This window comes from Heterodontus francisci, chromosome 2, assembly GCF_036365525.1.
Source record: "Heterodontus francisci isolate sHetFra1 chromosome 2, sHetFra1.hap1, whole genome shotgun sequence".
Taxonomy (NCBI): Eukaryota; Metazoa; Chordata; class Chondrichthyes; order Heterodontiformes; family Heterodontidae; genus Heterodontus; species Heterodontus francisci.
Window position 1 is genome coordinate 202,989,238 of NC_090372.1, and position 23,750 is coordinate 203,012,987.

Sequence of the window (23,750 nt, forward strand, 5' to 3'; positions counted from 1 at the left end):
CTCAGGTTGGCAAGCTGTGACTAATGGGGTACTGCACAGATCAGTGCTTGGGGCCCCAGCTATTCACAATCTATATCAATGAGCTGGATGTGGGGACCAAATTTAATATTTCCCAAGTTTGCTGGTGACACAAAACTCTGTGGGATTGTGAGTTATGAGGAGGATGCAAAGAGGCTTCAAGAGGATTTGGAGAAGCTAAGTGAGTGAGCAAGAATATTGCAGATGGAAATCCACTTTGGTAGGAAAAAGAAATGCAAAATATTTCTTAAATGGTGAGATTGGGAAGAGTTGATGTCCAAAGGGACTTGAGTGTCCTTGCTCCTGAGTCACTGAAAGCTAACATCCAGATGTAGCAAGCAATTGGGAGGACAAATGGTATGTTGGCCTTTATTGTAAGAGGTTTTGAGTGCAGGAGTAAAGATGTCTTGTTGCAATTGTATAGAGTCTTGGTGAGACCACACCTGGAGTATTGTGTACAGTTTTGGTCTCCTTACCTAAAGAAAGATATACTTGCCTTGGCGGGAGTGCAACAAAGGTTCACCAGACTAATTCCTGGGATGGCAGGATGGACCTATTAGAGATTGAGGAAACTAGGCCTATATTCTCTGAAGTTTAGAAGAATGAGAGGTGATCTCAATGAAAAATACAAAATTCTTACAGGTATCGACAGGGTAGATGCAGGAAGGATGTTTCCCCTGGCTGGCGAGTCTAGAACCAGGGGACACAGTCTCAGAATAAGGGATAGGCCATTTAAGACTGAGATGAGGATGAATTTCTTCGCTCAGAAAGTGGTGAATCTTTGGAATTTTCCACCCCAGAGGGCGGTGGAGTCTCAGTCATTGAGTATGTTCAAGACAGAGATCAGTTAGATTTCTAGATATTAAAAGGATCAAAGAATATGTGTATAATGTGGGAAAATGGAGTTGCGGTAGATCAGCCATGATCAAGTTGAAAGGCAGAGCAGGCTCAGGGGGCCGAATGGCCTCCTTCTCCTCTGTTCCTATGTACTCAGCAAGTCTGGCAGCATCTGTGGAGGGAAAGACAGTTAACATTTCAGAAGAACACCTGCCTTTCTTCAACTAGCATCATATGATCTTTGACATCCATCTAAAAAGGCACAATATAAATACAGGTTATTGCTGTTTAAAGCTGTCTATTTCCTGGAATGTTTCTGAATTGATTGTTCTGCAGGTAATGGCGATGACCCACTAGCTGATCTCTCAGAAGTCCTCACCACAGAAGACGATATCCTCGGAATGCTTTCCGATGAACTGGGAAAAACAGGAGATGAATCAGGTATGTTTGTGCAGCATTGTGGAACTCATGATCAGTGCCCAGTGCTCTTTGTAGTGGAAGAGTATGTGGTTTTCTCTGAAGTTTGAACATGTCGCTTTGCCTAAGTTTCTCTTGCTTCTATTTCTTATTTGTAGCAAGACATTGCTTTTGTGCCTCAACAGCAGCTTTTTGAATTTTTTTCACTATTTCTTTTGCTGTAAAATGCTTTGCTGCTTGATACAATTACCTGAAGACATTAACGATCATTGATTATGCTACCTTATGCTGTACTGCCCAATGCTTGTAGCATGCTATTGAGTTGCGTATACTATGTGTGTGCTTCTTTCCTTTATTTTGGTCTTTATTTCCTAGTTAATCATCCATTTTATCTGGTTTGGGTCCTGTAGGTCTTGATTTATGCACTTTCCAGGTCGAGAATTCACCTTCTCCATTTGGTAAGAGACTAAATGGTGGATAGCAATAGTCCCATGTCTGCTCCTTTTGTCTTTATTGAAAACAAGTGTGCATGCCTGTGTGTGTGTTTTTGAGAATCTTCTTTCTAAAGCTCCATCTGTTTGTTCTGCAGCACTAACAAACTTTACAGTAGCTAACTAGTTTGCTTTGAATATTAGCACACAAATGACTAAAGTGCATTTTGCCTCTGTATTAGAAAGTAGAATAACTAGGAATTGAAACGGTGATGTTGATATGTTGACCTTGAACCTTAATCCTGATTTCCATTTGAAAATGCAGCCCAGGTGGATGTCAACTGTTCTAGTGAACTTGTAGTTAACTTCCATGGCCTGGATATCTGTTTTGAGAACTTGGTGCAAATAGTGACACCTGGTACAGGAAAAGAGCAGATTTGTAGCAGTCATCTGAGTGGGCTGTAACTAGATATACCTATAACTGTGATGAACAGTGTTGAGGCCACTAAAGACACCTAAGATAGGGAGAAGCTATTAAAGATACTTGAAAGATTAAAGGAAACATGTTTCAAATTGGCTGTTGAATAACAGGCCAAATCTCACTTTCGAAAAAAAAGGCATGTTCATGACACATGTCATTAATGTGCAAATCAGCCAGCAAATTCAGAGGATTAAGAGATATGGTGAGAGTTGTGAAACTCCACAATTTCCTCTTCGAGTTATGCCGTTTGCTTTACACAACCAGAATCTCACCCTTAGCCTCCCTGTTATTTTGAAGAACTTGCTGGTTTAGCACATCAGTTGCCCATTAAACTTGCCGCAGAAAGTTAGGGCTGGTGATTGAGAGCATAACTACCCATTAAACTGTTAAATGTTAATGCAATGCCAATCAACCTCTCTGATCAAGAAAAGGAACAATTTAAACTCTTCAATCGCATTTCTGCATATAGTAAATATTGTTTTGAGATTTTGTAAATTTTTTTTACAAATTTTTACAAAATTAAATTTTTTTAATTATTCAATTTTTTCTTTTCCTTTGCCTTATTTTCTGCTCTTAATCCAATCTTTCGTCCCCTCTCTATTTCTCCTTCTGTACCTAATGTGACTTTACATCACCCTCTTTTACCACCATTCCTCTGTTTCTTTCTGTCCTTAAATCTCATCGATTAAGGGGATACACTGTTAGTCCTGCCATTCACTCAGGTCCCCATTGCCCTCACCATATGGCTATCAAAGTGTACTTCCAGCAAATTAGGCACAAAACATTTTTGAGCTGAGGGGTATAGGAAAATGTCTAATTAAAGGCATCCGCCATGAGATGCCCTGCTCAATCAAGATTTGGCTCATTATGGAGATGGTTACAAAGCAGACGTCTAAAGAAACTGAAAGGTAATAGATCTAGAAGAAAAACTGAAAGGAGGAGAAAGAATAAGACTATATCGGAATGAGTGCTTCTTATCAGCACACCTGATTATCACCAAGACTGTAATTTGCTTGGAAGAAAGAATTCTTAGGAGCATACACCCTCTAATGTCAAGTGCTCTGCTCTTGAAGATGTGAGAAATAATGTCATGACAGGAGGAGGCTTAATGTTTAATGAGGAACTGTGACTTTTTAGTGGGATCATTTGCCTAAATCTTAGTCACATTTTCTTATGTTATCATCTCGACTCAGATGATCTAAATTAGCGCATATAGTGCACTAACCATGGAACTAAGTAACTACACAGAAAATATGCTAAGATAAAAATAAGTAATAAAGATTCACTGTGGTGCATTAGAATTTCTGACAACTTGCCCTTGAACTGCAGATATGTTGACACCTCACTTCTTTACATTGAACTCTACTTGCCATACTTTTTCCACTCAGTTTGTCTGTGTCCCTTTTGTAACTCCCTGTTGCCATCCACAACATTCTGTGCCTATTAACTTATTGTCTGTGCCCTCCCTATCTGCCTAACCTCTGCCAACCCTACAACACTTAGTGAACTCTGTGTTCCAGTTCTGGCCTCTTGTGCATCCCAGTCTCCTTCGCCTCTCCATTGGCAGCTGTGCCTTCAGCAGTCTACAACCCACTCTTGGGAATTCCTCCCTAAACCTCGCCACCTCTCTACCTCTCTCCTTTAAGGTAGTCCTTAAAACCTACCTCTTTGATCAAGCTTTGGTCATCTGTCACAATCTTAGGCAAGCTCTGTGCCATATTTTACCAAATAGTATTCCTATGTAATGCCTTGGGACATTTTACTATGTTAAAGACATTACATAAATGCAATTTGTTCTTGTTACACTCTTTTATCCAAGTCATTAATATAGTGAAAAGCTGAAACCCTGGTGCAAATCCCAGGGGGACACCAGTGGTCAAATTTTGCCAATCAAAGAACTAATTCTTCATCCCTAATCTGTCTCCTACCTCTCAACCTACCATTATCGACTCATGCAGGATCTTGAATATTGTGGGGCCCAATATTCTTTCAGGAAGGATAGCTAGAGCTGTGAGGAATGTTTTAAACAAAAGCAAGATAATGTGGATGTTGGAAATCTGAAATAAAAACAGAAAATGAAGGAAATTTTCAGCAGGTCAGGTAGCATCTGTGGAGAGAGAAACAGAGTTCATGTTTCAGGTCTGTGACCTTTCATCAGAAGTGGGAAAAGTTAGAAATGTAATAGACTTTAAGCAAGTGAAAAGCAGAAGGGTGGGAAGTAGACCAAAAGGGAAGGTCTCTGATATGGTGGAGGGCAGGAGAGATTAAATGACAAAAGATTTCATAGCGTAAGGCCAAAGGGACAATGGGACAAGTAAAGAAACACAAAATGTGTCTGAAGGAGGTGTGTTTGGCAGGATCCTGAATAGCTGCTGTCTAAGGCAAAGCGAGTGAGAGAAAAAGAAACACAGACCAGCCAATTGCGTAGATAAGCAGACAAAAAAGTTGAAAGAGGTTATGTAGAACAAAGTAGTTTTTTAAATATTATATGGGGAAAGTAAAGGAAACTTTGGCAAAACAATGGATTCCAAACTGAAATGTATGTATACTAATGCACAGACCTATTAGTCATCTTTCCTAATACCTCCTGCTTTGGCTCATAATTTTTATCTGATTACACTTTCATGAAGGGCCTTGGAACACTTTACTAGGTTAAAGGCAGTAAATCAATGCAAGTAGAATTGTTATAATCAGTCCTAAATTGTTGATAAAATGTCTGCAGTCTATAAAATGGAACAAAGTTACTGAGCATTTAAAAGGTGAAATCAGTATTTCTGAAGGGGATGTTATACTTGGCCAAACTTACCAAATTCTTTAAAGAAATAAGTGTATATCGATTTTTATATGGAGTTATAAAAACAATTGATCAGTTACCACATAAGGGATATGGCGAATGAAACTAAGGGGACTTTGGCCACGTGGATACAGAAATCTTTAGAAGAGAGGAAGCCAAGAGTAAGAGATAAAAGGAATTTTCTCCAAGATGTGGTTTGTGGTATTTCGCAGGGGTCTATATTCAGTTACACTTATTTATAAATGATGCTTACGAATTTAGAGAGCACTGTTGAAATTTGCTGCTGCTGCCAAATTTGGGATGTGGCAGATTTTAACATAGATTTTTGAAACACTCCAGGAAGATATAAATAAGCTAGTAGATGGGCAGATAGAGTTCAGTGGAGAGAAATGCTAAGTAATGCATTTTGGTTGTAAGATCAGGGAAGAATAGGAAAAGACAAACTGAACCCTTGCTTAAAGAAGATAATGTTGAAATTGTAAACCGCTTTAGTTGGGGTTATGTGTGTAGTATTGAGCACCCTGTAGTATGAAAATAAAAGTAGTAAGTGGGGCAGTGTGGATTCATTTTGGATGTTCGTGGGGATGAGGGATTACAGTTATGAAGAGATACTTAAGAGTTAAGCCTGACAAAAGTCTTCAAAATTTTCAAGGATTATAATCCTGGAATAGTACAGCGCAAGGCCATTCGGCCCATCGAGCCAGCTCTTTTGAAGGGCAATCCAGTCAGTCCCACTCCCCTACTCTCCTCATATCTGCAATGTTATTCCTATGGAAGGCTACTATGGAACCTGTATCCACCATCCTATCAGGCACTGCATTCCAAATTGTAGCCACTTGTGCATAAAAAGGCTTTTTCCTCATGTCGCTTCTGGTTCTTTTGCCAGTAACCTTAAATGTGAATTGTATTAGATTCTTTATGTTGAAACAGTAACAAAAGGTCACAAATTTCAGTGAATCACAAGACTTAACAGAGGGATTACAAATAACTTCTTCACATTGCTTAGAATTTGGAATTCCCAGCCATCAACCATTGTTGAAGCAAAGTTCATAAATAATTGCTTGAGAGAGTAATATTAAAGGGCATGTGAGCAAGCAGAAGAGTGGTATTAGACTGGGCAGCATTTGAAGAATCATAGATTGTTACAGCACAGACTTTTTGCTTGACTATCTGTTCATGTGCTATATATCATTCTATGATTCTAGGCATTGCAACATTTGAGTCACCTATAGCTGAGTAACGATCTACACAGGACTTTCGCAAACAAGAAATTTTTATTCAAAATGAGTTACTGACAAATCACAAAATTTCCAATTTAGAAGACATAAGTCAGCAGCAAATGAGTACTGTCAGCTTCACGCGACAGTATCAAGTGTATTTACTGATTTCTGTCAAAATAATGCAACTAATGTTTTGTTTAGCTGGACTGGATATTGGCCCCATTTCAGAGGATCCATCTACAGTTTCCCAATCAAGTGGAGGCCAAGGTTCACGATCTTTGACCGAGGAGCAACTAGACAGAATACTTAGCCCCGATCTTGAGAAAATTGTCTCAGATGGTAAGGTATTTTGCCTACCGCCCCATGCTTTTTATTTTGAATCTCATTGCAGGAAGTTTTTTCTAACAAATGATTGAAAACATTTATTTTGTTGTACAGGTACAATTCTAAGTAAACTCTACAAAATTCCAGGTATTCATTTTCAAGTGTTTAAACAGTTTAACGAATGATCTATAAGTCACCTGAATTTAATTCATACTAACATTGTCACCTTTGTATTTTCAAATAAAGAACTGGAGGGAAAGGAAGTGGAAGATCTATTCACGGCTGTGTTAAGTCCTTCAGCAAACCAGGCACCTCCGCCTCCACCACCTTTGCCTCCACCTGACCATGGTAGTGTGTATTTTCTTTAAAGCGATTGCTGCCAGTTTTCATTGTCCCAGACTGTCCCAAAGCTCCATGCATAAATTAGGTCCCAAGTGACTTTGCATAAGGTGATCTACTGCTATTATTTTGAGTAAAAATGATTATGAATATTGACAGATTCAAACCAAATTCTTGCTTCATTTAGATTCAGTTTTGCTTCAGTCTGCTGTCATTTTTTTCTCCTCTGCCCTAGAAAAGGCTATTTGTAATGGCAGCTGAAATTTAAACATTGTAACATTTGAAATACTTATTACATGCTTTTAATTACTTTGATGTTTCTGTTGTACCGCTTATTAATAGATTTATCTGGTTATCGTATAGAGTATATCACAGTTGGGCTCTTCACACTGTCTCTTCAACTTTAATTTCAATTAAGATTCAAATTGCATATTATGTTTACTATTAAATTTAAAGTTTAGATTAGATAATTCGAACTTGGATTTCAATGAGGGATTTGTGAACCATCAGAATTTCAAATTATGCTTTTGCTGCAGCATTTAGTTGTACTAGTTCAGAAGAAGTGAATAGACAATGAAATGTCAGTGTTGCTCTTATTCGAATAATTTGGCATCTAATTACTGGTATTGGTGTAAATTTGGAGATTGGTTCATAGCATAATCTAGACAAACCCAAAATCAAAGTTGTATTATTTTCAGTAAGACCCTCTTAAATAGATGTTCCGATACTAAAGTGCCTCAGTAATAAGAACAGGAGCTGCCATAATGATCTAGTGTACACAGCATCAAAATGTGAACATAAGCTGAACTCTATCAGTCCAAATCCCACCTCATTCAAGGCGATGGAGATTTGAAATGGAAAGCATCATTTCACGTGCACAGGTTCTTGAGCATAATTACAAATGCATACCTACACATGCTTGGAGACACTGTTGAGTTTGAGAAAACTGCAATATCATTACCCTTCGGTAAGGGTCAGCATTGTTCAATGGCCTTCACATATTCTACTGAGGTGGGCGAGTATAAAAGCAGTATGGTTGTACTACTTGACTGATCATGACTTATATACACACAAATAACTTATTGGCTTATTTTTCTGTTTTTTTTATTTATTCACGACATATGAATAGGGTCGCGCAGTGGTTAGCACCGCAGCCTCGCAGCTCCAGCGACCCGGGTTCGGTTCTGGGTACTGCCTGTGTGGAGTTTGCAAGTTCTCCCTGTGACCACACGGGTTTCCGCTGGGTGCTCCGGTTTCCTCCCACAGCCAAAGACTTGCAGGTTGATAGGTAAATTGGCCATTGTAAATTGCCCCGAATGTAGGTAGGTGGTAGGAGAATGGTGGGGATGTGGTCGGGAATATGGGATTAATGTAGGATTAGCATAAATGGGTGGTTGTTGGTCGGCACAGACTCGGTGGGCCGAAAGGCCTGTTTCAGTGCTGTATCTCTAAATAAAATAAAGTAAAATAATTGTGGGTATTGCTGGCAAAGCCCGCACTTATTGCCCATTTCTAATTGCCCTTAATAAGGTGGTGGTGAGTCACTGCCTTGAGCCGCTGCAGTCCTTGTGCCACTTTTCTAAGAGCAGAGCTCTCTGCATTTTTGCCTCAACCGCCACTGCCAACATGCATAAATTTCCGTCTTATTGATATTTACGGGACCTTGCTTTGCACAAATTGGCTACCATGCTTGCCAGTAAAATGAATGGGGAGTGCATTTCAAAAAGCAATTGATTGACCATAAAGCACTTTGGGACATTGAGAGCGTAAAAGGCGCAATTTAATTGTAATTCTTTTTCCAGTTTGGCTGCTGTTTTTGCCTACATAACAGCAATGACTATGTGGCTAAAAAAAAATTGGTTGGAGAACTTCTAAATTGGAAGAAGGCTAAGTTCAATGGGATGAGAGGGGATCTAGCCAGGTTAAAATGTAACCAAAGACTGACGGGGAAAAATGGTAACAGAAAAATGGGTGGTCTTCAAGGAGGAGATGTTTCAAGTACAGGCAAGGTACATTTCAACAAGGGCGAATGGTAGGGGAACCATTTCTAAATTGGAAGAAGGCTAATTTCAGACATGATTCCAGGATGGTGTGTTGCCTCCCTGGTGCAAGGGTCAAGGATGTCACTGAGCTGCTGCAGAGCATCCTGAAGGGGGAGGGTGAACAGCCAGCAGTCGTCCACATCGGAACCATAGGTAGAAAGGGGGATGTGGTCTTGCAGTCAAAATTTTAGGGAGCTAGGTAAGAAATTGGCAAGCAGGACCTCAAAAGTAGTAATCCCTGGATTACTCCCAGTGCCACACGCAAGTGAGTATAGAGATGGAAGGATAAGACAGATAAATGCATGGCTGGAAAGATGGTGCAGGAGGGAGGGCTTCAGATTCCTGGGACATTGGCACCGGTTGTGGGGGAGATGGGACCTGTACAGGCCGGACAGGTTTCACCTGAACAGAGCCGGGACTGAGTTCCTTGCGGGACGTTTTTCTGCTGGTGTTGGGAAGTGTTTAAGCAAGTTTGGCAGGGGGATGGGGACCTGAGGGTAGACTCAGCTGGGACAAAATCAGAAATTAAAATGGAAGGTGGAAAATTAATGGATGAGTCTGGAAGACAGAGGAAACGAGGTTTGAAAATAAAAAAGAGTTTGGCAGTGCTCAAGGGTATCTATTTCAGTGCAAGGAGTATAGCAAAGAAAGCAGATGAGCTGAGGGCATAGATAGACACGTGGCAGTATGATATCATAGCTATTACAGAAACATGGCTTAAGGAGAGACAGAAATGTCAGCTCAACATTCATGTTTACAGGGTTTTCAGATGCAATAGGGAGGGGGATAAGAAAGGAGGGCGAGTGGCAATTTTGGTCAAGGGAAGTATTACAGCTGTGAGGAGGGATGATATGTTGGAAGGTTCATCAAATTAGGCCATATGGATTGAGCTAGGGAACAAAAAAGGGACAGTCACACTGCTGGGAGTATACCATAGACCCTCAAACAGTCAGAGGGAGACAGAAGAGCAGATATCTAGGCAAATCTCTGAGAAGTGCAAGAACAATAGGGCAGTAGTAATAGGGAATATTAACTACCCCAATATTAACTGGGATAGTTTTAGTGTGAAAGGAATTGAGAACAAAGAACAGTACAGCACAGGAACAGGCCATTCGGCCCTCCAAGCCTGCGCTGATCTTGATGCCTGCCTAAACTAACACCTTCTGCACTTCTGGGGCCCATATCCTTCTATTCCCTTCATATTCATGTATTTGTCAAGATGCCTCTTAAACGTCGCTATCGTATCTGCTTCCACCACCTCCCCTGGCAGCAAGTTCCAGGCACTCACCACCCTCTGTGTAAAAAAAAAAAAAACTTGCCTCGCATATCCCCCCTAAACTTTGCCCCTCGCACCTTAAACCTATGTCCCCTAGTAACTGACTCTTCCACCCTGGGAAAAAGCTTCTGATTATCCACTCTGTCCATGCCGCTCATAACTTTGTAAACCTCTATCATGTCGCCCCTCCACCTCCGTCGTTCCAGTGAAAACAATCCGAGTTTTTCCAACCTCTCCTCATAGCTAATACCCTCCAGACCAGACAACATTTTGGTAAACCTCCTCTTTACCCTCTCCAAAACCTCCACGTCCTTCTGGTAGTGTGGCGACCAGAATTGCACACAATATTCCAAGTGTGGCCTAACTAAAGGTTCTGTACAGCTGCAACATGACTTGCCAATTTTTATACTCTGTGCCCCAACCGATGAAGGCAAGCATGCCGTATACCTTCTTGACTACCTTATCCACCTGCGTTGCCACTTTCAGTGACCTGTGGACCTGTATGCCCAGATCTCTCTGCCTGTCAATACTCCTAAGGGTTCTGCCATTTACTGTATACTTCCCACCTGTATTAGACCTTCCAAAATTCATTACCTCACATTTGTCCGGATTAAACTCCATCTGCCATTTCTCAGCCCAAGTCTCCAACCGATCTATATCCTGCTGTATCCTCTGACAATCCTCAACATTATCTGCAACTTAGAAAGGGAGCAGAATTCTTGAGGTGCATTCAGGATAACTTTTTTGCCCAGTATGTAGTAAGTCCAACAAGAGAGGACGCAGTTTTAGACTTCGTTTTAGGAAATGAAGATGGACAGGTGGAAGGAGTGGCAGTGGGAGGGCATGTTGGTGGTAGTGATCCTAATTCAGTCAGTTTAACATAATTATGGAAAATGACAGAGATAGAACAGGAGTTAAGAGTTCTCAATTGGGGCAAAGCCAATTTTACTGAACTGAGGAGTGATTTAGCGAAAGTGGACTAGAAACAACTACTTGAAGGTAAATCAGTGTCAGAACAGTGGGAGGCATTCAAAGGGGAGATTCGGGGGTTCAGGATAAACATGTCCTCACAAAGAAAAAGGGTGAGGTGGCTAAATCTAGAGCCCCATGGATGTCAAAGAGCTTACAGGGTAAGTTAAGGCAGAAAAGGAAAGCTTATGTCCGACACCGAGAACTTAATACTACAGAAAGCCAAGAGGAGTATACAAAATGGAGGGGTGAAATCAAAAAGGAAATTAGGAAAGCAAAGAGAGGGCATGAAAAAATATTGGCATGCAAAAATCAAGTATAACCCAAAGATGTTTTATCAATACATTAAGAGTAAGAGGATAACGAAGGAGAGAGTAGGGCCCATAAAAGACCAAAAAGGTAACCTTTGTGTAGGAGCGGAAAATATTGGTATGGTTCTTAATGAGTACTTAGCGTCCCTCTTCATAAAAGAGGGGACGATGCAGATATGTAGTTAAGGAGGAAGAGTTCTGTGCCTTAAACTTCCGATGATTCCAACTTCAATGGGACGAAAGGGGATCTAGCCAGGTTAAAATATAACCAAAGACTGACAGGAAAAATGGTAACAGAAAAATGGGTGATCTTCAAGGACGAGATGTTTCAGGTATAGGCTAGGTACATTCCAACAAGGGCGAATGGTAGGGGAACCAAAGCCTGGGCTCTGTGGATGACGAGAGAGGTAGAGAATAAGATGAAACATAAAAGAGGGTGTATGATGCATGTCAGGTGAATTCTTCAAGAGAACTGAGCCAAATACAATAAGTTGAGAGTCAAAGTAAAAAGGAAAATAAGACTGCCGAAGAGAAAATATGAAAATAAAATGGCAGTCAACATAAAAGGGAACCCGAAAATCGTCATCTAGCATTTAAATAGTAAGAGACGGGGTGGGGCCTCTTAGAGACAAAGAGGGTGATATATGTTTAGAGGCGTAGGACAAGGCTAGAATACTTAATGAGTACTTTATATCGGTGTTTACTAAGGAAGAGGAATCTGACAAAATATCAGTAGAAGTGGAGATGGTAGAGGTAATGGATGTGGTGAAAATTGATAGGATGTACTGGAAAGGCTGGCGATGCTTAAGAGTGGATAACTCGTCTGGTCCAGATGGCATGCATCCCAAGTTGCGAAGGGGTGGAGACAGCAGATGGGCTTGCATAATCTTCTAGTCTCCCCTAGATATGGGGGAGGTGCCAGAGGATTGGCGAGCGGCAAATGTGCCACCCTTATTCAAGAAAGGGTGCAAGGACATTCCTAGCAACTATAGGCAGGTCAGTTTAACATCACTGGTGAGCAGGGAAAATATCAAGAAGCACTGAAGAGGTTTGAGTTCAAGAGCCAGCAGGACTTTGTAAAAAGGTAGATTATGCATGACTAATCTAATTTTTTGATGAAGTAGCAGAAGATTGATGAAGGGAATGCTGTGGATGTTGTCTGCATGTATTTTAAGAAAGCATTTGGCAAAGTGCCACATTAAAGGCTGATTAACAAAATTGAGGCTCATAGAATAGGAGGGTCACTGTCCAAAGAACAGTACAGCACAGGAACAGGCCATTCGGCCCTCCAAGCCTGCACCGATCTTGATGCCTATCTAAACTAAAACCTTCTGCACTTCCGGGGTCCGTATCCCTCTATTCCCATCCTATTCATGTATTTGTCAAGATGCCTCTTAAACGTCTCTATCGTACCTGCTTCCACCACCTCCCCTGGCAGCAAGTTCCAGGCACTCACCGCCCTCTGTGTAAAACTAAAAAAAACTTGCCTCGCACCTTAAACCTTTGTCCCCTAGTAATTGACTCTTCCACCCTGGGAAAATGCTTCTGACTATCCACTCTGTCCATGCCACTCATAACTTTGTAAACCTATATCATGTCACCCCTCCACCTCCGTCGTTCCAATTAAAACAATCCGAATTTATCCAACCTCTCCTCATAGCTAATGCCCTCCAGACCAGGCAACATCCTGGTAAACCTCTTCTGTACCCTCTCCAAAGCCTCCACATCCTTCTGGTAGTGTGGCAACCAGAATTGCACGCAATATTCCAAATGTGGCCTAACTAAGGTTCTGTACAGCTGCAGCATGACTTGCCAATTTTTATACTCTATGCCCTGACCGATGAAGGCAAGCATGCCGTATGCCTTCTTGACTACCTTATCCACCTGCTTTGCCACTTTCAGTGACCTGTGGACCTGTACGCCCAGATCTCTCTGCCTGTCAATACTCCTAAGGGTTCTGCCATTTACTTCCCACCTGTATTAGATCTTCCAAAATGCATTACCTCACATTTGTCCGGATTAAACTCCATCTGCCATTTCTCAGCCCAAGTCTCCAACAGATCTATATCCTGCTGTATCCTCTGACAATTCTCATCACTATCCGCAACTCCACCAACCTTTGTGTCGTCCCCAAACTTATTAATCAGACCAGCTACGTTGTCCTCCAAATCATTTACATATACTACAAACAGCAAAGGTCCCAGCACTGATCCCTGCGGAACACCACTAGTCACATCCCTCCATTCAGAAAAGCACCCTTCCATTGCTACCCTCTGTCTTCTATGACCGAGCCAGTTCTGTATCCATCTTGCCAGCTCATCTCTGATCCCATGTGACTTCACCTTTTGTACCAGTCTGCCATGAGCATAAAAATTGCATTAAAAATTGGCTTAAGGACAGAAAACAGTAAGTCGCAGTAAATGGTTGTTTTTCAGACTGCAGGATGGTAGACAGTGATGTTCCCCAAGGCTCAGTGCTAAGACCACTGCTTTTTTTTTGATAGAATAAAATTTCAAAATATGCTGATGATACCAAACTTGGAGGTGTGGCAGACAGTGAGGGTGATGCCAACTGACTGCAATAGGACATAGATAGGCTAGCAGAATGGGCAGACAAGTGACAGATGGAATTTAATACAAAGAAGTGTTGGGTGATGCATTGTGGCAGAAGGGGACAAAGAGAGACAATATACACTTAAAGGTGCAGCTCTAAAGAGTGTGCAGAGACGGAGGGATCTGGGGCTTCATGTGCATAGATCTTTTAAGGTGGCAGGTCATATTGAGAGAGGAGTTAGCAAAGCATATGGGATCTTGGGCTTCATAGAGGTATTGAGTTCAAAAGCAGGGAAGTTATGCTGAACCTTTATAAAGCTCTGGTTATGCCACAACTTGAGTATTGTGTCCAATTCTGGTCACCACACTTTAGGAAGGATGTGAGGGACCTTGAGGGGATGCAGATGAAATTTACCAGGATGGTTCCAGGGTTGGGGGATTTTAGCTACAGGATTAGGTTGGAGAAGCTGGGGGTGTTCTCCTTGGTGCAAAGGAGATTGAGGAGAGTTTAGATAGAGATGTACAAAATTATCACAGTTTTAGATAAGGTAGACAAAGAAAAGCTGTTGCCATTAGCTGATGATGCAAAGTCTAGGCAGCACAGATTTAAGGTTTTGGGCAGGAGACACAGGAGGATGTGAGAAAGAACTTTTCTACACAGTGAATGGTAATGACCTGGAACTTGTTGCCTACGAGGGTAGTGGAAGCAGTGACAATTGATGATTTCAAAAGAAAATTGGATGGGCACTTGAAAAATATTTGCAGGGCTCCGGGGATAAAGCAGGGAAATGGGACTGACTGGATCGCTCTAGAGAGAGCTGGCATTGACTCAATGGGCTGATTGACCACCTTCTGTGCCACAATGTGTAAAATGCTTTGGGATTTTGAGGACATTTTGCTGTGTAAATGCATTCATAATAGTTTAACAGTTAATAACTTTTCTTTCCCCTTCCCTTTTCATAAAGGAGATGGTGGATTTACCAGGATGCCCACAATAAATGGCGTAATTGGGCCACACCCACAACAACAAACATCTTTAGCACCTGGAAATGGACGTTGCCTCACCAGCACTTACTCTTCTATCCCTCAGTCACCATTCCCCGGTAGCACCAGGTGAGTATTATTACCTGCTCAATGCCATTATCGCAGATGTATTTTAACATGGCAAAAAGAATAGCAACCTATAGCCATGCTTTTTAGATTATGTTCTAAGAGTGAAGTGAACTTCATTGACATGATTCCCCTTTTTCTTTTAAATGTAGATATTTTGATCGCACAATCTTTTTGTTTTCCAGAACTTTAGCTTAGAAAATTACTGTTGCTCCACACAATGATACAATTGCCACTGCAATAAGATTGTTGACATGTTGTCCACAGTACACTGATAGGAAACTGTACCACCGAACAACTCAGGATTACTGTCCTTATAACGACTTTTTCACAACTTGGGAATTCTGGCTGTTTGCAAACATTTCAATTTAAATAAGACCGAAGTTCCCTCTCAAAATTGAACTATCTAACTAGGATTGGTCAGACTCTGGTTTGCACCTCAGCAATCTGCATGTAGTGAGTTCCCAGTCTCACGTGGTGAAGTCTCAGGGACATGCCAAGCCAGAGGCAATGCATTTTCCTTACACCAGAGAGGAATATAGAGGAGAATCCATCCATTTCACTGGAGCATGCCAGTTGCAGACTGTGGAATGGCATTAAGTATAAAATGTAATGTAAATGGATATGCACTTCCAGGGCTATGGACCAAGAGCTGGTAAACTTGATAGCGTTTTTTTGGTTGGCACAAACACAATGGGCTGAATGTCGTCCTCCTGTGCCATAAGTTGTTTCTATGCCATTTGGGTTTGATGCTATATGAAATTGAGGTGAAAGAAGAGAGCTTTCTAATGAGAGTATTTATTTTCATGGAGCTGGCAAATACATTGCGTATTATGTGTTCTAAAATTTTTTCTATTATTTAAATACAGGTATCTAGCATTTGCAACCAATTGGATGATGCTGGAGTACTTTTAACCACATATGTTTAAACTTGATCAATTTAACAGAGACAAGAACCATACATTTGGTCAAGTCGTTAGTGACCCTCCCAGTCCATGGGTTCCCTCTGCTCCTGCTGCAGAGACGGAAGGAGACACGTTAAACTACACGCAGCGGAGTACTCTGAAATGGGAAAAAGAAGAAGCTCTAGGAGAAATGGCAACAGTTGCCCCTGTTCTGTACACAAACACGAACTTCCCCAACCTGAAAGAAGATTTTCCAGGTAATCCCGTCATACAGTTAGATCATATATCTGGAATATCAGTGTGTTCTCTTAAATAAAATGTAAAGTGTACAGTGCAGCACATTAAAAAAAATTCTTCTAATAGTATGAAATTATTTAAATATTAGCAACTTGATTTGTTTTTAAATCTTTTGCCTAAACATGTCTGTCTCTTGGCCACATCTTGGTCTCGCTTCTAAGTTCAAGAATTTGCACTTAATGTATTCACAGAAAACATATTTTGAAATGTTACGAAGTGTTGCTGCCTGATTTGATCTCATGACAGACCATCGCCATGTAAATTTAAACAGCATTGAGAGCATGGCATTGCCCTGCATGTCTTAAGTAAATAACTGATTTTCTGTAAGTTAATGTGCATTTATTTAAGGCAGATACTGAAAGGAATATTTATGAATGTAGTTCAATAATATCAGATATGGTTAACAACACAATGTAATGATGTGTGCTGATGTCTTCACAACATCTCCGGTTAGTGTGAAAACTGCTAGGCCAATGTTTGCATTGCACCAGATTACTACACAGATTTTTCTCTTGAAATTTGGCAGTATTGATTCTACAAACTGAATTGCAAGTATCTCCACAGAAATGAAAATAACCCTTTTTTAAAAATAGCATCAATATGACTCCAGAGCCATACCTTTTGACTGTCTTGCATGATTAATGCTCAGGCTGAAGGAAGTTTTTCAATTACATAGCAAAAAATTATTATACACAGTTGTTCAAAAATATCTTAAAATTATAAATTTCAAAGGATAGTTAAGTTATTCTATCTTGTACAACTTGAGAGGTTACTAGTATAACTGGTTGTAAAAGTTTATATTCTTAATCACTTGTTCTTACCACAGGTAATGTGAATCTGCATTGGTCAAGTAGGGTGTTGTGAAGTAGATAGCACCATTTTAAACTTCCAACAAATGTGCATGTACCTGTTCAGAGACCTTTCTGTGTGCAAATATAAACAGTTCTGCGATATCATAATCTGATTGTCAGGTTTGAGTTGAACAGCCCGTTTCTGCTGAATCTCCAGGCAGTAAAAGCTAGGTCCAGGTATCTCTCTAGTTCAGATCCGACGTTGACGCTGCTCCAACTCTTGCAATAGTTATAAATCTGACCCATTTAGATGAACAGTTAACAGACAGCGCTCCTTGATTGGATCACTAGGTAAACCACTAGCAGTCTGCTATGAAATTGCGCACACAGTTTGGGAAGGTACTGCACTCAATCATGCTGAGTTAGCTGTTCTCTGCAGAGGAGGGTTCGACATGTTTTTCTAACCTCTTCAATTCTTTTGTGATTAATTTGTTGCTATCTAACTAATGGAAATAATCTGCCTTGTAACTTTTCACAGTCTTGAAGGTCTCTGTCAGTTGTCTGGGCTCATTTAGTTCAGACAAAGTCTCTGTTCTTTTATGCATTCTTCTCTGTAAATCCAAGTTGCCAGAGGCCGAGAAGCCTTGCTTACACTGCTGCCTCTTCAAGCAGTTCCAGAAGCATACTTTTCAGTCTTGCATAAGTCAGTTGCACATGATTGTATTTTTCCATTTTACTAATATATGGTAGGCAATGCAGCAGCTAATTTACTGACTGTATTTGCCTTCTACTGCTTCCAAATTAGTCCTGGTGTGCAACCCAACTCCAAATATCAGTTTAATTTAGACTGAGCAGTTCAGAATTCAGCTCACTCTAGTGATCAGCGATCAGATTTTGGCTGTTGTTGGAACACTGATTGCCAGTGTAAACGAGTTATAAACGTGAGATTCTGCAGCCAGTTTAAGCTGTTGCGCAGTTTTATTAAAGTGGACGCACAAGTGGAGTTGACTGTAGGTTTTCTGGCTTTTAAACTTAGTTATTGCATGCAAGCTCATATTTCAGGAAATCACCAAGTATTTGCAGTCCCCAAATCAGGCACTATATCTGTTTGTCATTCAGATTGGGCTACCAGAGTGAAACAAATAGCTAAACTGTGGAGGAAAGCAAGCTCCCAAGAGAGAGCCCCTTACGTGGTAAGCATTATTTTCTGGACATAATTTTGTACGCTGAATATTGTGGTTGTGTAAGACATGAAAGCTCATTACCTTGATTTACTGTGCTGTTTGATTCCGAAGAGTTATAATAGAACAAAGAAAATTACAGCACAGGAACAGGCCCTTCGGCCCTCCAAGCCTACGCCGATCCAAATCCTCTATCTAAACCTGTCGCCTATTTTCTAAGGGTCTGTATCTCTTTACTTCCTGCCCATTCATGTATCTGTCTAGATACATCTTAAAAGACGCTATCGTGCCCGCGTCTACCACCTCCGCTGGCAACTCGTTCCAGGCACCCACCACCCTCTGCGTAAAGAACTTTCCACGCATATCCCCCCTAAACTTTTCCCCTTTCACTTTGAACTCGTGTCCCCTTGTAATTGAATCCCCCACTCTGGGGGAAAAAGCTTCTTGCTATCCACCCTGTCTATACCCCTCATGATTTTGTACACCTCAATCAGGTCCCCCCTCAACCTCCGTCTTTCTAATGAAAATAATCCTAATCTACTCAACCTCTCTTCATAGCTAGCGCCCTCCATACCAGGCAACATCCTGGTGAATCTCCTCTGCACCCTCTCCAAAGCATCCACATCCTTTTGGTAATGTGGCGACCAGAACTGCACGCAGTATTCCAAATGTGGCCGAACCAAAGTCCTATACAACTGTAACATGACCTGCCAACTCTTGTACTCAATACCCCGTCCGATGAAGGAAAGCATGCCGTATGCCTTCTTGACCACTCTATTGACCTGCGTTGCCACCTTCAGGGAACAATGGACCTGAACACCCAAATCTCTCTGTACATCAATTTTCCCCAGGACTTTTCCATTTACTATATAGTTCACTCTTGAATTGGATCTTCCAAAATGCATCACCTCGCATTTGCCCTGATTGAACTCCATCTGCCATTTCTCTGCCCAACTCTCCAATCTATCTATATTCTGCTGTATTCTCTGACAGTCCCCTTCACTATCTGCTACTCCACCAATCTTAGTGTCGTCTGCAAACTTGCTAATCAGACCACCTATACTTTCCTCCAAATCATTTATGTATATCACAAACAACAGTGGTCCCAGCACGGATCCCTGTGGAACACCACTGGTCACACGTCTCCATTTTGAGAAACTCCCTTCCACTGCTACTCTCTGTCTCCTGTTGCCCAGCCAGTTCTTTATCCATCTAGCTAGTACACCTTGGACCCCATGCGCCTTCACTTTCTCCATCAGCCTACCATGGGGAACCTTATCAAACGCCTTACTGAAGTCCATGTATATGACATCTACAGCCCTTCCCTCATCAATCAACTTTGTCACTTCCTCAAAGAATTCTATTAAGTTGGTAAGACATGACCTGGGGACTTGTCCACCTTAATGCCTTTTAGAATACCCAACACTTCCTCCCTCCTTATGCCGACTTGACCTAGAGTAATCAAACATCTGTCCCTAACCTCAACATCCGTCATGTCCCTCTCCTCGGTGAATACCGATGCAAAGTACTCGTTTAGAATCTCACCCATTTTCTCTGACTCCACGCATAACTTTCCTCCTTTGTCCTTGAGTGGGCCAATCCTTTCTCTAGTTACCCTCTTGCTCCTTATATATGAATAATAGCTTAGGGCATCACTTGTAAGTTTCTCTAGTCTCAGATGAGACCAATGACATATGAGCAGAGTCCTTTTAAAGATTTTTACTGCATTATATCAAAATATTTTGGTACTATATATAATTTTGGTTTTCAGGTACTTCCAATACAGACAGTGAGAAAAGTTGCAGATACCAGAAGTGGTAGGTTTTGAGGTTGCTTTAACAGGTGGCGAGAGTTTGAGCAGGACAGAGAAGTTTTGGGAAAGAATCTCCGACATCGGCTGAAATTTTACGCCACCCCAACCCCAACGAGCCAGATAGGAGCAGGAGGCCTTCCTGACCCGCTCCTGCCTCCGCCCCGCTTTATGTAGGGGGGGCGGGGGGGGGCGAACAACAGGCCGTCTGCTCAAGGCACTTAAGTTGCCAATTAATGACCTCTTAGGGGCCTATGCCCACCTCCACGTGTATTTTATGCATGACAAGCGGGTATCCTGGAGCCAGAAAAGGCCGCTAGGTAAAAGCTGGCAGCCTCTCAGCACCCCACGGGTGCTCGATTGAGGGCTGTCCCCGCTTCCCCAACCACCCCCAGGATCCAACACGTCCCCCTTTACCCCAAACGACCACCCTTGCCTTGCCGGGGCCTGACCGATTACCCCCAGCGAGGCAACCAAAACACACTTGAAATGCTGGCTGCCATCGGCTGGGCTGCAGTTCCAGCAGTGGCCACCGGTCCTGGTGGCGCTGCTGGGACTAAGAGCTGCCAGCTTGCTGATTGGCCAGCAGCTCACTGAGGCAGGACTTTCTCCCTCAAGCGGGTGGAAGTCCCGCCTCGGAACGGTTAAAGTCTAGGGATTCCTAAAATGCGGAAGTGGGTTCACCACCGACTTTTACGTTGGTGGCCAGCTCCTGTCTGCCCAACGTAAAATCCAGCCCATCGTGTTGGTTATTGTTAACGGCTAGCTTTTAACTATCATGTGCAACTATTACAACTTAGATTTATATTGTACTAATAATGTAAAAAAAAAACCTGAAGAGTTTCACAAATAGTGGTATAAATACCAATTAAGTTTCCCAACATTGGGTTAACCAATTTAAATTGAGAATACTTTGCTTTAGTGTGATGTTAGTGACCAGTCTTGGTTGGGTTGCTGAGGCCTCATTATGTCTATAACCAATCCTCTAATCTTAAGTATATTTGAGAGAATGTAACACAATTAAAAAAAATATTGAATTCTCAGTTCTTTACTCATCCATGCAAACTGGTGTTCTCTGCCATGTGTTGAGAAATCTACTGTGTAATGCCTTTACCAGATACCATTAACTCTACTTTGTAAAGCTAATGTTAGATAAGATTCTGCAGAAAATCAGGATGATGCATTGCATAATTCTCTATAAGTTGTGAACCCTAAAGAAATAGTTTTGTTTGACTCCTATTTTATTCAAAATTGTAAATATGCTTAAAAATTGCTGGAAATACTAAGCAGGCTTGGCAATGTCACTCAGTAACTCTCCACTGTGCTAACTAATTCCAGAGCACCAGGGCAAATTGGACTAAGCTAGTAGGAGCTGCAAACTCTCCAGTAGGACCTAAATTAAATCTCAACTGAAAAGAAAGTGGCCCTTTGTACCATCGTGTTCTGTGTCCGCTCTTGGGGAGGACTAGCGACGCAGTCCCTTTCCGCATACTGTTTAAAATTCATTTTTCAAAAATGTTCCACTTTCCTTTTAAACATATGGATTCTGCTTTCACCATTGTTTCTGATACAAAATTCTATGTCCTATTAGTCCTCTGCTTAGATTTTTTTTTAAATTGCCTCAGATTGTAAAGGAATCATTTTGCCTAGTTCGGGGGCAAAAACAGCCATTCAGAAAAAGGTGTGAATTTCTTGTAACAGAAAATGTCTTTTTGTTAATCAAGTGACCTAATAACAAATTTGCATTCTCAAATTATATTTAAAAGCCTTGTTTTCTAGCCATTTTGTTAATGGGGAATTATTTAAAGAAAGTAAGATATTCTAATTTTTGGGCATTGGACAATATCTTAAAGTTGATAAAATTCACCGTATCAATTATTAAAATTTTCACTTACAAATTGAAAGTTAATTGTAATACGTTTTGCAGCAAAAAGCAAGAGACAATCGTGCAGCGCTGCGTATAAACAAGGTTCAAATGACCAGTGAGTCTTTGAGAAGACAACAACAAGAATGCATCGATTCTGTGTCTCGCCCTGATATTGACTTGCCATTTAAGGATCAAATGAAGCAAAAGGAATCGGAACATGAACAGGAATGGAAACTCAGACAGGTATTCAGATTAATTTGTGTTATCACTGATAATTTGTGATGCTCATGTTTGTATAATTTTGCCTAGCTAACTGTCTATAATTTGTTGCTAAACTATGCACAGAATGTCACTGCACATGGGCAACATTATTTTTGTTCATAAACGCACATTAACCAACTTTAGGCTTCCTGGGATGAGAGTAGTTGTCTTGAAGGTTAACCATTCAAAGTCCTGAATTTGATCTGGCCGCCATTGTCTTAAGTCTCATCTAGACTGAGATGGAACACCTTGTGTTATAGGAGAGTTTCATGCCCATTGATTTACATCTTTGGGTGGTTAGCTATGAAGCAACATTGCAAACCGCCAGAGAATTCCATGACACAACTTCCATCAATAAGGAACAGTCTAACAGTCCATTTAATTTTGAATCTATCTTAAAAATGGATCTGCATTTTCCAAAGAAACATTGGTCTTTTAAGAAAGAAAGCCCTACCTTCCATTTGGCCAGCCGTATCCATGCTCTTTGCCAGAGCAACTCACCTTGTCCCACTCCCTTGCCTCTTCCCTGTAGCCCTGCAAATGCTTGCTCTTCAAGTAATTTTCCAATTCTCTTTTGAAAGCCTCCACCACGTTCTCAGGCAATGCATTCCAGATCCTAACCAACCATTGCAAAAAACAAGTCCTCATGTTAGCATTGCTTCTTTTGCCATTCACCTTAAATTGGTGCCCTCTGATTTTCGATCCTTCCACCAAAGATGAGGAGGGATTTCTTCACCTCGAGAGTGGTGAACCTGTGGAATTCTCTCCCACAGAAAGCAGTCGAGGCCAAATCATTAAATATATTCAAGAAAGAGTTAGATATCGTTCTTAGGGATCAAGGAATACGGGGAGAAAGCGGGAACAGGGTACTGAGCTTGGATGATCAGCCTTGATCGTATTGAATGGCGGAGCATGCTCGAAGGGCTGAATAGCTTACTCCTTCTATGTTTCTAGATGGAGGGACTTAAATACTAGGGTGAGAATTTTTAATTGGAGCTGTTGGAGGACTGTGAATAATGTAAGTGAGCAGGAATGAGGCTGATGGGTGACCAGGACTTGTTTCCAGATACACTACGGGCAGCAGAGTTTTGGATGAGCTGAAGTTAACAAAAAGTGGAGGATAGGAGGCTGGCCAGGAGATCAGTATTATAGTCAAATCTGAAGGTGACAAAGGCATGGATATGGGTTTTAATGACAGATGACCTGTTATAGTAGCAGAGGCAGATGATGTTAAAGGTGGACATGGGCAGGCTTTGTGATGCAGCTCTAGGTTGAATCATACACTGAGGTTGCATTGAAGCATAGAAAATAGGAGCAGAGGTAGGCCCTTCGGGCCTGCTCCTTCATTCAAAAAAGATCATGGCTGCTCGTCTAATTCAATACCCTGTTCCCGCTTTCTCCCCATATCCCTTGATCCCTTTGGCATTGAGAAATATATCTATCTCCTTCTTGAATATATTTAATGACGGCCTCCACTGCCTACTGCGGTAGGGAATTCCAGAGGTTCACCACCCTCT

General features: G+C 41.4%; 1 protein-coding gene across 17 annotated transcripts in view; it reads left to right on the forward strand.

Moving 5' to 3' along the window:
* The window catches only part of kmt2ca (lysine (K)-specific methyltransferase 2Ca), a 460,534-nt gene that overhangs the window by 344,069 nt on the left and 92,715 nt on the right, over positions 1 to 23,750 (forward strand). For 13 of the 17 annotated variants that reach the window (XM_068015025.1, XM_068015031.1, XM_068015029.1 and 10 more), the window contains 9 exons: positions 1,192 to 1,296; positions 1,683 to 1,730; positions 6,400 to 6,537; positions 6,637 to 6,669; positions 6,769 to 6,870; positions 14,977 to 15,124; positions 16,069 to 16,283; positions 18,234 to 18,307; positions 22,033 to 22,215. In XM_068015025.1, coding sequence (XP_067871126.1) covers positions 1,192 to 1,296; positions 1,683 to 1,730; positions 6,400 to 6,537; positions 6,637 to 6,669; positions 6,769 to 6,870; positions 14,977 to 15,124; positions 16,069 to 16,283; positions 18,234 to 18,307; positions 22,033 to 22,215 — 1,046 coding nt within the window. The remainder of the gene's footprint in view (positions 1 to 1,191; positions 1,297 to 1,682; positions 1,731 to 6,399; positions 6,538 to 6,636; positions 6,670 to 6,768; positions 6,871 to 14,976; positions 15,125 to 16,068; positions 16,284 to 18,233; positions 18,308 to 22,032; positions 22,216 to 23,750) is intronic. The other 4 variants (XM_068015033.1, XM_068015038.1, XM_068015040.1 and 1 more) reach the window with 2 other exon arrangements.